This window comes from Scyliorhinus canicula, chromosome 9 (genome assembly GCF_902713615.1).
Source record: "Scyliorhinus canicula chromosome 9, sScyCan1.1, whole genome shotgun sequence".
Taxonomy (NCBI): Eukaryota; Metazoa; Chordata; class Chondrichthyes; order Carcharhiniformes; family Scyliorhinidae; genus Scyliorhinus; species Scyliorhinus canicula.
In genome coordinates, this window is record NC_052154.1 from 28,735,197 (window position 1) to 28,752,324 (window position 17,128).

General features: G+C 46.5%; 1 protein-coding gene across 4 annotated transcripts in view; it reads left to right on the plus strand.

The window, feature by feature from the left end:
• The window catches only part of LOC119971178 (myosin-3), a 1,049,419-nt gene that overhangs the window by 676,369 nt on the left and 355,922 nt on the right, over window positions 1–17,128 (plus strand). For all 4 annotated transcript variants that reach the window (XM_038806379.1, XM_038806381.1, XM_038806380.1 and 1 more), the window contains one exon: window positions 977–1,144. In XM_038806379.1, the coding sequence (XP_038662307.1) occupies window positions 977–1,144 (168 nt within the window). The remainder of the gene's footprint in view (window positions 1–976; window positions 1,145–17,128) is intronic.

Here is a 17,128-nt window from a genome sequence, read left to right on the forward strand (position 1 = left end):
AACACTAGAAACCTCATGAGAGAGAGAGAGACAGAGTTTCAATGAGATTGGTTGACTCACTGTGTTTAATGGTGTCTGTGGGTGTTGTTAACAAATCCATGGTATCTGTCTTGGTTGCATCTTCCATATAGTGTAGTGTGGTATGTTCAACTGTAAGTTGCCAGATAGTTCACATTTACCTGATATTAACCCTGAATAGAACATAGAACAGTACAGCACAGAACAGGCCCTTCGGCCCTCGATGTTGTGCCGAGCAATGATCACCCTACTCAAACCCACGTATCCACCCTGTACTCATAACCCAACAACCACCCCTTAACCTTACTTTTTTAAGGTCACTACGGGCAATTTAGCATGGCCAATCCACCTAACCCGCACATCTTTGGACTGTGGGAGGAAACCGGAGCACCCGGAGGAAACCCACGCACACACGGGTAGGACGTGCAGACTCCACACAGACAGTGACCCAGCCGGGAATCGAACCTGGGACCCTGGAGCTGTGAAGCATTTATGCTAACCACCATGCTACCGTGCTGCCCATAATGTTAGAGTATGAGATAGATGTTGTCAATTGTTTTATATTTCCAATCTTGTAGATGTTATTTTTGATTTTCAGAACTCATGGAATCTTGTAGCTTTATTCTCTTAGCAAGTACCATGAATATCAAACTTTGTCTACATTTAACCAAAACGTCACTGGTTCCTAACAAGATCTTGCCAAAAACTTGGGTTCTTGGTCCAGAATTCTAACATAAATGTGGACTAAGGAACTCCACTAATCCATGATTTCATAGAGAAAACCCCATGATGTAACATTGGGGATGTATCAGCTAGCTGATTTAAGAAATAAAATATCATAACAGATGTGTTATTTTCCTCATTCATAATATATCTTTTTAACAATTTCAAATCTTTTGGTTTGTTTTAAGCCTCATATATGGCATGATATAACGTGGACATCTTATCCCTGTTGTAGGTGGACCAATGCCAAGATACAATAAGGCAGCTGAATATAAAACTGTCATCTCTACACATTGCTCAGGAGTCAGCTGAGAAGATTTCTGAACATAAGCAGGAGACAATCTGCCAACTGGAGATTGAGACTCAGGCCCTACAAAGCGAAGTCTTAGAGCTCCAGACAAAGGTAACTCCACTGTTCTGTAATAGAGCAATATAATAACAATATATTAAGGAATAATTAACAATGGTACAAGTGTATATTTACTAATTGGAATTCACATTTTGGTGATGGATGCTTCTGAATGCAGTATTCTGGGATAAAAGGCTGTTTATCAGAGCAAGATTGCAAAAACATTTGCAAGCGTCACATTCAATATTTTGATGGGAGAATTGCAGCAACAGTAACTAACAGCTTCAGTTCAAAACATAGCAAAGCGTCATAAAACATAATATCTACATTTGTGAAGTAAGAGTTTGATATAAGTATTTATTCCAGTTTTGTCAAAGCACATTTATATTTCTGATCTGATGTGGCATTTTAAAATTAGTAAATTATAATAGGGCGGGATTCTCCGGCCGCGTTCGCCTGGTGACCGGAGAATCCTGCCCGAGGTCAATGGATTTTTCCATTAGTTGGCGTCTTGCCCGTGGCATTCTCATGGTGGGCAGGGTGAAAGAATCCAGCCCTATGATTACTGCGAGTAATTGAAAGCATTGCAGCCTGATAGTTCTAGAAATGACAATATTATTAGAGTATATGCCAGACATTCATTCCAAAATAAATAGACAAATTGGAAATTATTGCCGGTTTTTGTCGTGGCCTATGGTAGAAAGAGGCAGATGAACCTTCTTCTGTTCAGAAAATGCTGCCATAGCAGACTGTAAACACTTTGCTTCCAATTGTTATGTCTGAGCCAAGACACTTGTATTTTAGATTGACTTGTGTACTATTGCTTTGTTTTTCAAAATCAATTTCCTGTTCTGCTGAAATTTGCTCAGTACTCCATTCCATGCAGCCACCAGGTACTTGGGTAATAAAATTCTGTCTGCATTCTGTACTCTGAAGTGTTTGATGTTACTTTTTGTAGAATGCAGCTACAGTAGCAGAATAATAATGTTAAATTCCCAGTGGGTTGATAGTGAAGTAGGTTTGGAAACTGATGATGTTTTCTGTATCAAAAATTATTTTAAACTTAAGAAAATATATCAAGCCTTATAGTTCAGGCAATTAGCGATCTACTAAACCAAAATGAGATGGTCAATTTGGCTGTTTAATAATAATCTCTTGCAAGGTGGACAAGGTGAGAAATAAATATTCTAGGGTACACAATATTCCTAAAAGACAGACAGAATGGAAAAAGAGGAATTGTCCTGATAACAAAAGTAGTCAGAAAGGATCATGGCACAGAAGATCAAGAAGTGGAAACAGAAAGTAGGAATAGCAAGGATCAGAAAATGCTGGTGAGAGTAATTATAGGTCCCTTGACAGTTGTTATACTGTTGGACAGAGCTTTGAACAAGAAATGATTGGAGCTTGTAACAAAGGCAATGTAATAATTGTGGGGCGCTTGCTGAACAAATCAAATTGGTCAAGTGTAAAGATGCACTTACATAGACTTCACTAATGAACACAAACGGTATTCATTATTAAGAGTTGTGCAGCAGCCTCATAGCTGTCTTACTTCATTGTGTTGGCATTAAAGGAACAATCATCACACAAAGGTAGTCTGGAAACTAAGTTTGTGGAATGCTTTATTGACAGTTTCTTGCAGCAATATGTTGTGCAACCAAGCGGGATAAAGATATCTTAGATAGAGGGTAGAATTTTACACTTCCCGGGAAGATGCGCACCTGATTCAGAAGAGTATAAAATAGCGCATGACGATGTTGGGTGTGCATCCCAACGTCATCCCACACCGTGCGATATTTTGATCAGATCGACAGCACATCCACCAACAATTATGGAGCCAATTGAAGGAACCATCTGCCCTGTTGCCCGGAATATTATATTTCCTGTGCGAATTTTAGGCCATCGCATGGGCAGAACTGGCAAGTGGGTGAATACTTTTTCAATAGGCAGGGAGGTGGGTGGAGGTGGAGCACCAACCATCCCCTCCCGGGACCCCAGTTCCAGGCAGATCGCTGCAATATCTCTTCTGGCCACTGCAGTGCTATGCCTGGAGTGGTTGGAGAGCAGTCGATAATCCACAGTTCTTTAAGGCAGGTCTTCCTTCCTAGGCCGGATGCAAGTCCCACCCACTGCCAGTCAAAGCTTAATTGAGCTTTAAATGGCAGTGGGAAACTGCATCAACTGCACTTCCTCCATCCACACACTCGGTCACTTTATCAAAAAATTCTATCAAAATTTGTTCGGCATGACCTCCCTCTGACAAAGCTATGCTGACTATCCCTAATCAACCCATGTTTTTCCAATTGGAAATTAATTCTCTCCTTCAGAATTTTCTCCAATAGTTTCCCTACCAGTGACGTGAGAGGCACCGGTCTGTAATTCCTTGGTTTATCTCCAAAACCCTTCTTCTAAAGTGGAATGACCTGAGCTTTCCCCTGTCCTCTGACACTTCCCCCATTGCCAGAGCGGAGTTAAAACTTGCATCAGAGCCACTGCAATGTCTTGCCTCACCTTCCACAGCAGTCTGGGATGCAATTCATCCTGGCCTGGGGATTTGTCTTTTTTAAGCCTGTCAAAACCTCCAATACCTCCTCACTTCCCATGTCAAACTGCTCAAAGTCCCATTTCCTTAATTCTGTACCTACCCTTCTCCTGAATGAAGACCGATAAGAAGTATTCATTTAACACCCTAGCAATGTCCTGCAGCTTCACACACAGATTGCCCCCTTGGTCTATAATCGGCCCTACTGGTTAACCTCTTCACTTAAAGTATTTACAGACTATTTTGGGATTCTTCCTAATCTTCCTCGCAAGTCATTTTTCATGGCACATTTTTGGTCTTCTCATTGCTTTCTGACATTCCGTCTTGCACTTCCTATATTCCTCTTGGGCCGAAGTTGAATTTCTCCCTTTGGACTTTCTAAAACTTTTATCTTCCTCCTTATCCAGTCCTGGATGTCCTGGACATCCAAGGTTCCCTGGAGTCTTCTCATGTGCCATTGAGTAGCAGGATTGGGACTGTTTTAGAAACCAGCAAATGACAACCCAACAGTTGATAAGAAGGGAAAAAATAGAATATAGCAGTAAACTATCCAAGAGCTTTTGCAAGTATATAAAAAAGACTGCAGGAGCTAAAGTCCATGTTTATCCCTTGGAGGCAGGAAAAATATCATGGGGAATAAGGAAATGGAAGAGATGTTGAACAATTATTTTTTGTCTGCACAAATTACATGACAGAAATCGAGGGTAACCAAGGAGCTAATAAGAGTGAAGAGCATAAGGCATAGAAAAAGTTGGAGAAACCTTGGGGACAAAAAGCTGATAAATCCCTGGGAACTGATGGCCTACATCCTAGGGTTCCAAAGAGACTGTTGCAGAGATAGTTGATGCACTGGTTATACTTCTTCAAAATTTCATAGATTCAAGAATGGTCCCAGCAGATTCAAAATCAACAAATGTCATGTAGCTTTTCAAGAAAGGAGGGAGAAGGAAAACTAGGAGCCACAGATTAGTTGGTCTGGCATCAGTCAGCAAGAAAATCATTGTATGATCAGCCAAAGGCAACATAGTTTTACAAAAGGGAACTCATATTTGACAAGTTTATTGGAATTATTTTGAGGATGTAATGAGTAGAATAGATAAAGGGGAACCAGTTGATGTAATTTACTTGGATTTCCAAAAAGCATTTGATAAGGTGCACACAACAAATTTATACACAATATGGGGGCTCATGGATTGGGGTGTAAGATTTGGGTGAGATTAAAGACAAGAAGAAAAGGGTAGAGATTATTAGGGCATTTCAAGTTAGTAAGCTATAGTTAAGGATCAGAGCTGGCACCTCAGCTATTTACAACCTTCATTAATGACTTGGACAAAGAGTCCAAGGGCGTGATTAAATGGAAATGTTTCTAAGTGTGGCAACGAGCAGGAAATGCCACGAGCTTCGTGACGCGAGGCCGTCGTCGCTATAAAATGTTAATTGGCCCACTTAACGGTGTCCCACGGGATTCAGACCGCAAATCATGGTTCGCGGTCTGATGCGCACTGGGCCATCCTCGCCAGTCCCCCGCTAAGAAGTAACAGCGGCACCAAACTTCTCCTGCACAGCCAACCCCACTCCACTCACAGCCACGCCAACACGGGGACCAGCACCACACTTTGGTGACACCAACCTGGGACGACGTTTGGAAGCGGTGGAAGCCAGACAGGATGTTCTGTTCCCCCAAGGATCCAGGAGGGTCAACCCACACGGTAGCCACCGCCTTCTGGGAGGAAGTGGCAACGGTCATCAGCCCAGGGAGCGTAACCTGGAGGACCAGCACCCAGTGTCATAAGAAGGTCAACGACCTACATCGGGCCGCTCGGGTGAGTTCCCAATGGACCCCCCGCACGAGTAACCACGCATGCGGCCAACGATGCCCCCTTCTTTGTCACCGCAGGAGACATTGGCTTACAACCGACGGGAGAGTGCCCAGATGGACGGTGGGGTGCCGGACATCAGGGTTTTCACCCCCTATGAGGAATGGACCATGCACATTACAGCTTGGCCAAGGATAGGTCAGTCACCAACGTGGAGGTTGGCATAGGGCGCAGAGGTGAGGATCCACTGGCTGCCACCCAGGTGACCTGTCATACATGAGTTGTTAATGCCATACAGATTGACCCATCCCTTTCACTGACTATGTGTTCATTCTCCCGCAGGACCTACAGCCAACAGTACTGGCCCAACCGGGGTGGTTCAACCCCCTCCTGTTTCCCATGAGAACACCTTGGAGGATGTTCCAAGGATGCCACCATAATAACCGCGGCACAACTGTCATCCCTGTCATCCACCAGCACAGATTCACACACCTCGGTGGGCATCATTCATGGTCAGGTTTCTGGGGCACAATCTGGTGAGCACCTCATAGTTGCTGATGCACATCAGGTGGAGGCAGGAACCCCCAGGCGAGACAGCAGTCGGAGATCTGCTGGACCCCTGGACCCAGCTGGGTCTCAGTCAGATGCTGAGCCTCTGGACCAGGTTTGCCCGGAGCTGATGCAAACGTTAGGATGCAGCCGTAATATTCAGAGAGAGATGTCAGCGACCCTCCAGCAGGTCCATTGATGATTGGAAGAGCCCCAAGAGCTACAGGGGCAGGAGATAGCACCAGCAATGCATGGCACCGAGGTCAACACAGCTAGGGTGGAGACCGCAGTGGACAGCCTGGTGCACAATGTCAGCAGCATGAGTGGAGGTGTTCAAGGCGTGGCGCAGACAGTGTCGGCCATGGCTGGGGCCTTGCTAGAATCTCCAAATCGGTGGGGGAATTGATGCGGTGCCAGGAGGAACTTGATGAGTGGGAGATGGGAATTATGATGTGGAGATGCCAGCGTTGGACTGGGGTGGGCACAGTAAGAAGTCTTACAACACCTGATTAAAGTCAAACAGGTTTTTTTCAAATCACTAGCTTTCAGAGTGCAGCTCCTTCCTCAGGTGAATGAAGAGGTGGGTTCCACAGACACATATATGGACAAATTCAAAGATACAAGATGCAAAGATTGCATCTTTGAATTTGTCTATATATGTGTTTGTGGAACCCACCTCTTCATTCACCTGAGGAATCAGCTGCGCTCAGATGGGAATAGCCGAGGTGCTGCGGAGCTTGTCCCAGTCGCAGGTAGACATTGCTGAAGCACTGCAGCGTGTCCTTGTCACTGAGGAGCTGCACCAAGGGCGTCAACATCATGGTGCAGACATTGGGGAGCCACCAGGGCTGGCAGACCCAGATGACGCAGGGGCTGCCGGGACTCGATCCAGCTGCTGTTCCATCCCAAGGTGGAGCCCTGGGGCACCAACGGGGAGGAGTGGCAGCTGGAATCAAACCCGGACCCAACGTATGGAGTGGGGATGGTGGCCACCAGCTCCCCCATGTTCCACCACTCCGGGCTTGCCGGACCCCTGCCGCTGTTGCCTGTCCTCCATCCTCCGGCTGGTCCTGCAGGTCCTCCAGCCCCCCTCAGACCGGCGCCACCTCGCCCTCCCCCTCCTTGGTGGCCACATTTTCCTCTCCCTCCATCTCCAGCACGTTGCCCCAGTACTGTGCCAGGCTGTGGAGGGCAAGCGGACCACCACAAAGCGAACAGCCCTCTGGGAGGTGTATGAGAGAGCACCACCAAAGTTGTCCAGGCATCGGAACCGCATTTTGAGGAGTCCAGCGCACCTCTCAATGACAGCATGTTGTACCAGGTCTCCACATCGATCGTAGAATCATAGAATTTACACTGCAGAAGGAGGCCACCCTATCCCCATAACCCCACTAACCTTTTTGGATACTAAGGCAATTTAGCAAGGCCAATCCACCTAACCTGCACGTCTTTGGACTGTGGGAGGAATCCGGAGCACGCGGAGGAAACCCACTCGGACACAGGAAGAACGTGCAGACTCTGCACTCTGCAGACACTGCACTGTGCAGACAGTGACCCAAGCTGGGAATTGAACCTGGGACCCTGGAGCTGTGAAGCAACAGTGGGGTACCCACTGTACTACCATGCCGCCTCCATACTGGCATCATTAGCCAGGTCCTAAACTGTTACCCATATCCCATAAGAGCCAACCAGGCATCCTGGGGTGGTCCCCGAAGAAGCCGAAGATGTCCATCATGGAATCCATGACCTCATGGATGCAATTGTGGTCTCTAGTTTGTAAGATGCTGCACATGTTCCCGCTCAATCCCCAGGATGTAGCTGTTGTGTGCACTCCCTGGGAAGCGTGCACACACGTGCATGATCTTCATGTGGTGGTCTCACACAAGCTGGATGTTCAGGGAGTGGAACCTCTTCCTGTTGGTGTAGGGTACTCCCAAATGCCCCGGTGAGCACAAGGCGACATGCGTGCCATCGTTTAGACCCTGGACATGGGGCATCCCGTCGATAATGGAGAATCCTGCTGCCCGGGTATTTTGCTGGGCTTAGTCCACGTCACAGTTTATATCGTTAGCTGCCCGGGCAAACATGGAATCTATGACCTCATGGATGCACTTGTGGGCTCTAGCTTATGAGATGCTGCACTTGTTACCGCCCAATCCCAGGAAGAATCCTGATGTGTAAACGTCCCGGGCTGTGGTGACCTTGACTGCCACCAAGAGCGGGTATCCTCCCCTTCTCCACGTGGTACCAAGACCGCAAGGGCATGGCATAGGTGCTGCATCGTCTCTTTGTTGAGCGGAGCCATCTGCGGCACCCACTATCCGTCACCTCTTCGAAAGACCAGCGACGCCTGTACACCTTGGGCCATCGGAGGTCTCCCGCTCTGGGTCTCTCCCTGGCCTGATGGGCAGCCGGGTCCACAGTGTCAGGGTGAGGCTCAGCACATGGCCGCCGCCTTGAGCTGCCACTGCCGCATCCTCTAGCATCTAGCTGCCTGGCCTGCTAGCAGACACCATTAGGGTGCTCATCGCACTCTCACTTAAGCGCAACGCGACCATTACATGATTAATGTTTTTAAGTTTGTGACAGGGAAACGTTAGGTGAGATATAACTGTGAGAATGAAGTAGGTTAACTAAGATGTGCAGCACAGAAACAGTCCTTGTCAATATTTATGCTCACTTGAACCTTCGTTCATCTTTCTTCATCTATTCTAAATCTACCATCGTAACCATCTGTTCCCTTCTCCTTCAGATGCCTGTCTAAATTCCTCTTAAATGCAATATCCTGTACACATCAACCACTCCCTGTGGTAGAATCCACATTTTTACCATTTTTTGGGTAAAGAAGTTTCTTCTGATTCACTGTTGGATTTCTTGATGATTAAATTACATTGATGGATATTCTGCCGAATGAGAGGTAACATTCTCTCTGTATCCACTCGATCAAAACCTTTCATAACCTTAAAGACCTCTGTTAGGACCCCACTTAGCTCTTTTAGTTTTGAGAGAAATATTTTGCATGTAAATCTACTGTGAGTTCCAATTAAGAGTAATTTTAAAAAGTCTTAAAAGGTTAGCTGTGTTACAAGGAGTATTCCCTCATTAAATTAATTGGATTAGCAGGTTTCAGGAACAAGTTATTTTATATCTAGTATGATGTAAATGTTTTTGCTTAGATGCATTTACGAAAATATATGTTCTTAAGTAGATAAAGGTTGGCACCCAGTTTGTTCTGTAAGTGTCACTGATGGATTGAAGTGACAGAAATTATAATGTTTTACACGTACTTTTGATTTGATAACATCTGATCATTGGTCATCTAAAAAAAACCTTAATTTCTACAGTCTCCAAATGAGAATTGTTAAGTATGGGGACAGGTTTACAAAGTATAACAAATCATTATTCTGTAAAAGTAGAAGACTGGGTATAGCTCTTGAAGAATATAAAATAACCAGTTTAGTGTGCAGTATGTCTTTTCCTTGAAAATAAAATGTTCTTCATGCATTAATGATTAGGCATTTGGATTTTAGTATGCATTAGCTGCTTCTCCTATTGTGACACTTAATACTCAGCCAACAGATAAATATCTCTTGTATATTAAGTATCCTGCATGCTCTTCTTATGTAATACCTCCAGGAACAGAGCACCAAATATATGTTACTTTGTGGAACGTTGTCGTATGAGGGCTGGTTGGGGACTCTGGGTCTGTACTCGTTGGAGTTTAGAAGGATGAGGGGGGATCTTACTGAAACTTACAGGATACTGCGAGGCCTGGATAGAGTGGACGTGGAGAGGGTGTTTCCATTTGGAGGAAAATCTAGAACCAGAGGACACAATCTCAGACTAAAGGGACGATCCCTTAAAACAGAGATGAGGAGGAATTTATTCAGCCAGAGGATGGTGAATCTGTGGAACTCTGCCTCAGAAGGCTGTGGAGACTAAATCACTGAGTGTCTTTAAGACAGAGATAGATAAGTTCTTGATTAATAAGGGGATCAGGGGTTATGGGGAGAAGGCAGGAGAATGGGGATGAGAAAAATATCAGCCATGATTGAATGGCGTAACAGACTCGATGGGCTGAGTGACCTAATTATGTTCCTATGACTTATGGTCTCATGGAATGAAAACCCCACGAAAAGTTGTCCAACTGTCATGGACTATCACTGTCGCTGACCACACCGCTGGATGTTGCCATGGAGGACAATGTGGGCCTGACATCATTGCTGTTTTCTAGCTGAGTTCCTCCATCAGTCTCTCCTCTCTTTCCTTCTGGGCAGTGATGAACACCCATAAAAAAGATCACCAGCTCAGCCTGCTCAGAGTGGCTCCTTCCAACCTTTGGTCTTGCTCCAGGATCTCTGGGACTGCTTCTTCTACCCTGACCCAGGCCTCATCTTCATCCATTTCAGGCCGGCCTTTGCTAGAACATAGCTGAGACCTACCTATAGGGCCGGAATACTCTGAGGTTTGCCATCCCACTGCTGCCACCAAATGTCACACCCAAGGCTTGGTGAGGATAACGTGGGCCCAAAGGTGGGCTAAAAATGATATAATATTGATGGTGGCAAAGCATGCAATGCCACCTTCATCCAAAGGTGTTTATTTATATTCCAAATCAGAGTGCAAAAAAAATTACAATATATTATCTCTGATTTAACCCCTCATTCACGCTCATTGGTTTCTGATTCTCAGCTGAGGCCCTCCTAGTTTGTCCAAATGAATGTCTGTTACTTAGAGCAGTGCATCTCAAACTATCTGATGTGGCGGACCGGCAGTTTTTTTTTTCAATGTGCCAGGGACCGGTGAGCGAAACAAGCCAATCCAGGATTACTGTCTCTTTTTTTTCTGGAAACACTCCAAGTACTGGCAGACGATGGCTCGCGTACCGGCACCGGTACGCGTACCACACTTTGAGAAGCACTGACTTAGAGGATGATTTGTTAATCAAACCATTGGACACTACTTAAGATTAACTGGTGCCTATAAAAGCTAGCTCAGCATCTGCATGCGCAGTCTCAGGAAAATTACTGGATATGTTTCTCACACGTTCCATGTTACACAGCTCAGCCCGGAGACCTTGTGTAACTGATTAGTTGATAAGGCTGAGAACACCCTTAGTGCTGAATACACTGGAATACAATGGCTAATACATAATGTGAAACAATGACTGAAACAATGTCTGGATTCCCACAGACAAGACACTGGAATACAATTACTTATTCATTATGTGAAACAATGACTGAATTCCCACAGTCAAGGTACTTTTAATAATTTTAGCTCTCAGCGACATGCATTCAACTAGCACCTAAAACTATGAATAAATCAATACTCTATCAGTCCCAACTTTTGATTCTTTGAAACCTAATAGAATGAATCACAGTGAAAGTAAAGCAAAAAGGAAAATAAAATAAAATAAAAGCTAAAAGGAACACATTCACAATTGCCTTTGACGGTCCCTTTGTTTAGGATTAGCCTTCAACACTGGAATGGGCAAGCCTTGGAAGAGTTACAAGCACTTTGGGCTAATAGTAATGGGATATAGGCTTATATCCTGTGGAGGTATTTGTTTAAATGAATACAGAGGCATCATTTTAGGCCTTTGTGACATTCTCTTGCAGATACATTTGGTCATGAGAAACAAAACATACATAGCAAAAATGGATACAAAGAACATGACCAAACCTTTAGGTCTCCGGGCCGAGCTGTGTAACACGTGCTTTATACAGATGCCATTTTTCAGTCAATTCGATTCACTCCATGTGATATGAAGAAACAGCTGAAGGCGCTGGACGCTGACAATATTCCGGCAATAGTACTGAAGACTTCCCTCAGAAAGGGAAAAAAGTAAAATAGGGGAAAAAATAATACACGTCTGAACTGTTTTTTCCTTCTGGCCAGAACTTGCCGCACCCCCAGACGAGTGTTTTTCAGACGTTAGAGAGGAGAAGGCTGAGAGGTGACTTAATAGAGACATATAAGATAGTCAGAGGGTTAGATAGGGTGGACAGTGAGAGTCTCTTTCCTCGGATGGTGATGACCAACACGAGGGGACATAGCTTTAAATTGAGGGGTGGTAGATATAGGACAGATGTCAGAGGCAGTTTCTTTACTCAGAGAGTAGTAGGGGTGTGGAACACCCTGCCTGCAACAGTAGTAGACTCGCCAACTTTAAGTGCATTTAAGTGGTCACTGGATAGACATATGGATGAAAATGGAATAGTGTAGGTCAGATAGGCTTCAGATGGTTTCACAGGTCGGCGCAACATCGAGGGCCGAAGGGCCCGTACTGCACTGTAATGTTCTATGTTCTATTACAAAGACGTTATTACAGACCAAAATAACAAACAATTAATCAAACACAAAACAAGAACTTAACCGGTATGACTTACAGGTATGAGCTATGGTCTCAATTCAACTGTACCTTTCCTACCAACTTCTTTAACTTCTCATCCTCGTCAGGTATCCATTTGATTTTGTTACAGAGCTTATTTGTATCTGTTGAGGCACGTCACAGTCACAATCTTAGAACAGATGTTCATCATCATTTTCTTCACTCCGAGCTTGCTTAACCATCATTGACAAAGGACGGTTCGTATCTCCCAACATTCACTTCCCTCTCTCACTCACTCAGGGCTCTGGAGTAGTCAGTGTTAATACCACATTGACTTGGGGTCGCTTTTCGTTGACTCCGTGCTGGTAGCGAAGTCACTAGAATCCCGGTTGTGCGTGTGTCTGCTCTCCACTGCTCCCTCAGCCGCTCTCTGCCTCCATTTCCAAATACCGCTAAATCTCGCCAAATATTCCCCTTCAACATTTTTTGAATGTGTGCACATGTCCTGAACACTCATAGGCCTAATGTCTACCGAGGGCCGGCAGGATTTTTAAAGGCTGTTGACCAGTCTCTCTGTCACAACCCCAAAAGCACTTCACAGGTCTGTTATAAAACAAAATATGACACCCTAGTCACAGAAAGGCTCTGAGATCAGGTGACCAAAAGCTTTATCGAGGATGTATGTTTAAGATGTGCCTTAAAGGAAGAAAACAAGCTAGCGAGGCAGGGAGGTTAGGGAAACTACTTCAGAACTTCAGGCCAAGGCAGTTAAAGGCACTGCCATCAATGATTAAAATTGGGAATGCAGAAGTCGAAATCAAGGATGAGAGGTTTAAAATCAAGGTATTGCTTTACTGGTAGATAACATAGGTCAACAAGCTCAGCGAGATGGGTGAAGAGAACTTGGTGCAGATTTGGGCAGTGTCATGTTTATGAAAGATAAAACGTGGTGCCAGGCCAGGAATGCATTGAAATAATCAAGTTTAGAGGTAACAAAGGCATGAATGAGGTTTTCAGCAGTATGAGATCTGAGGCAGAAGCAGTGTCAGGTGATGTTACAGGTTAGGAAACAGGCAGTCTTAGTAATAGCACAGATATGTGATCGAAGCTTATTTCCTGATCAGCCTTAGATAGCTGCCAGAGAGACGGATAGAGTCAGTGGCTACAGAGCAATGTTTGTACAATCTTTGACATGGACCAAACCCAGCAAGATGCCCGGGCAGCAGGTTTATCCGCCATCGCCGGGATGCCCCAGGTCCAGGGGCCACGTATGTTGTCCTGCGCTCCCCGGGCCATCTGGGGGTGCCCTATGTTAACAGAAAGGGGTTCCAATCCCTAAACATACAACTTATCTGCCACCACCAGATGAAGATAATATACTTGTGTGCACGCTTCCCGGCGAGTGTGCAGGACAGCTCCATCCTGGGGCAGTCAGACATCCTCAGCCTCTTCAAGGGGCACCCTAGGACAGGCAGCTGGCTCTTGGGGGATAAGGGGTACCCACTGAGGACCTGTGTCATGATGCCAGTACAGAGGCCGGAGACCGAAGCGGATACCAAGTATAACAAGGTCATGAGGTCATTGAGCTGTGCATTAGACTCCTGAAGGACCGGTTCTGGTGCCTCGACCGCTCCGGTGGTGCACTGCAGTACACTTGAGGGCAGGGGGTTGATGATAACCCGCAGAGAGCTGGGTGCAGGTGCTCCTCAATCTGTGCCATAGTCTGACCCCTGCCTTTCTGCTGAGTGCTCACTCACACCCATCACCTGCATGCAGCAGAACTTCACAGAGGCTTCCTATTTGTTGTGCACAAGGGTGTTTATTGTTCAATACAGGCCCCCGTTTTCCCGATGGTGCCGCACCCCCTTCACCCCACCCTCCTCGCCCGGTACCCTCAGTGATCTCGATGTGCTTGGCCCTCCTAGCTGTACCACTACATCTAGGTGTCTCCCCAGGATGCACATCCGAGGTGAAGGAAGCCAGAGCTGCTTACCTCGTCTCATGGCCGTCGATGCCACTGCCGGGGATCTGGGGCTGGAGGGCCCCGGCTCACCTGTCAACAGCTTATGCACAACCGCGCAGCCCTGTCCCATGTGCTGACCCCGAGACGCAGCCTCATCAGAGGGGTGGAACCCAGGAGAGCTGGTGACCACCGTCGCCGCCCCATGGGATGGTTCCCGGTTGGCCCTCAGCGCTCCCCCATCCCAGTCGGTGCCCATAAGGACTGCCTTGGGATAGAGGGGCAGCTGGTTTGAGCCCCTGCACCATCTAAGTCTGCCAGTCCTGACGGTTCCCCAATGTCTGCACCATTGTGTTGACACCCTCAGTGATGCTCATCACTGACTGGGCCATGCTCCACAGCGCCTCAGCAATGCCCAGCTGCGACTGGGACAAGCTCCTCAGTGCCTTGGCTATGCCCATCTGAGAGTGGGATATGTCCCGCAGACCTCATCAAGGTTGGCCTGGTACTGGGTGACATCCCCCAGCGAAAAAGACATACTGCCAAGACCCTCAGCCATGGCCGTTACCGACTGCGTGATGCCTTGGACACTTTCACTCATGGTGCCGACGTTGTGCACCAGGCTTTCCACGGCAGTCACCACCCTAGCAGTGTTGGCCTCGGTGCCACTCATTGCCAACGCCATCTCCTGCGCCCATAGCCTCTGGGACTCCTGCAAGCTGCTATGTGTGTGCTGGAGTGACACTGACATCTCCCTCTGAATGTCTTGGCTGCTCTCTATCATCTCCATTAGCTCTGGATAACTTTGTTCCAGAGACTCAGCATCCAGCTGGGTCCATGAATCCAGTAAGTGCCTTACTCTGACTGTGGCTCACCTGGGGGTTGCTTGGAGAGTTGGGGGGTGAATCTCCCTGTGGGGAGGGGGAGGGGAACTGGTGTCTACTCGCTCATGCAACCATATGTAGGTCGTTGTCCTTCTTCTGACACTGGAGGCCAGTCCACCTGGTCACACTACCCAAGCTGACTGCTGTCACCACCTCGTCGCTGACTGCTGCTGCCTCCTCGTCTCAGGCAGCACTGGCTGCCTTGTGGCTGACCCTCCAGGACCCCCGGAGGAACAGGAGATCCCTCCTGGCTTCCACCGCATCCAGGAGCCTCTCCAGGTCAGCATCCCCGAATCTTGGGGCTGGTCTCCTCGGCTCCATTGTTGTGTGTTGTCTGGCGTTGGCTGAGCAAGTGCAGCTTAAGTGCTGCTCGATCTTGTCAGTGGAAGGCTGCTGAGCGCAGTCTCGGCGAATCAGCTGGAGAGCCGACATTTGGGGCGAGAAACCCATGAGGCATTGTTAAGTGGACCAATTAACGTTGAATAGCATTGCCAACCTCGTTGGGCCGAGCGCTGTGAAACTCGTGGCAATTCCCGCTCGCTAACACACTTAGAAATGTTTCCGGAGAATCGATCGCGCCCTATGTCTTTATTTACTCTTGGAACTATTAACAAAGATATAGGACAGAATTCAACCAAAAAGAACTTTGAAGTGTCATTTAGGCGAGTTTGGTGGAGAGTTTCCTGCTGGCTTTTTGGGTGAGATTCCCGCGGCTATTCAATCAGATTTAGCCATTTTTCTGGGCCTTGGGGAGTTTCTGCCTGGCCAAGCCCACACTTAGAAATTTTTTTCATCACTGGAGAGCTGAACCCATCGGTGAGAGCGGTTCTGTAGCAACCAGGCTGCCATTTTGAGAGGGTGCACCGATCTCTAAATGAGGTTCAAATCCCCCCATGCCCCCCACCCTTGGGAAATGTCACCCTCCCCCACATATATGAGCACTACCTCAAACCCCGCCAAGTGACGACATCCCACTATGGGGTCACTGAGGACCCCATCTTTTCAGCCTACCCACTCCACTTTGGGGTTCACGCTTTGTGGCCACCCACGCTTAACCGCCCCTGACTTTTATGGGGCTCCTTCGTACCTGTCTGTCATCACTCCACTCTTCATATCCCGCTCATCCCCCCCTTTCATGGGCATGGACCCCCTTAGACCCAGACATTTGGCAGTGCTACCCTGGGCACCCTGGCACAGCTAGCCAGGCATCCTGACAATACCCCAGCCAGCCTGGCAGTGCCACCTGGCCAATAGAAGACTTATGTTCCATTTAAAAGCCGACTGCGACGGGCATTCTCAATTTAAAAGTCGATTTTGGGCGCTTCTCCCGCGATCGGGACTGCCGCAATCTTCCTGACACCCACCCGTAATCCACTCGCGATTCCCGACCAGCAGTTTGAAAAACCCTGACATAACCCACTTGTGATTTGCTTCCACAGTTATGGAAGTTGCCGTAGGATTGTAATTCATAGCTAGAATTTTAGTATTTGCAAACATTATTCTTGAAATCGGGTACAATTCTCCTATATACCTAATAATTTGGTAGGGAATTAGGATTAAAAAATGGAATTGTCATGGAAAACAGGTATCTTAGAGCAAGTTCACTGTGCTGAATAATCTGCTCCTATATCAATGTTTTCATATTTTAATATACACAATGCATAAACTCTAACTTATAGCCTTTTTAAGTCAAATGTTTTAAATATATAAATTTGTACCTTTTTAATGATTTGCAAAGTCAATAAATAATATAGTATCAAACCATGTCATTTTTATTTTCTGTCTTAGTAGATTTATGCATATTTACATCTGTGCTCTGGTAATTATTGCCAGTTTATGGGATCATAATTTATCATCTGGGCATTTGATTTCCTGAGGAGATGTAGAGCATTCTGAAAATACAGTTATTAAAAGTCTGAAGTGATTTTAAAAAATCAGCAGCATCTGATTAATGT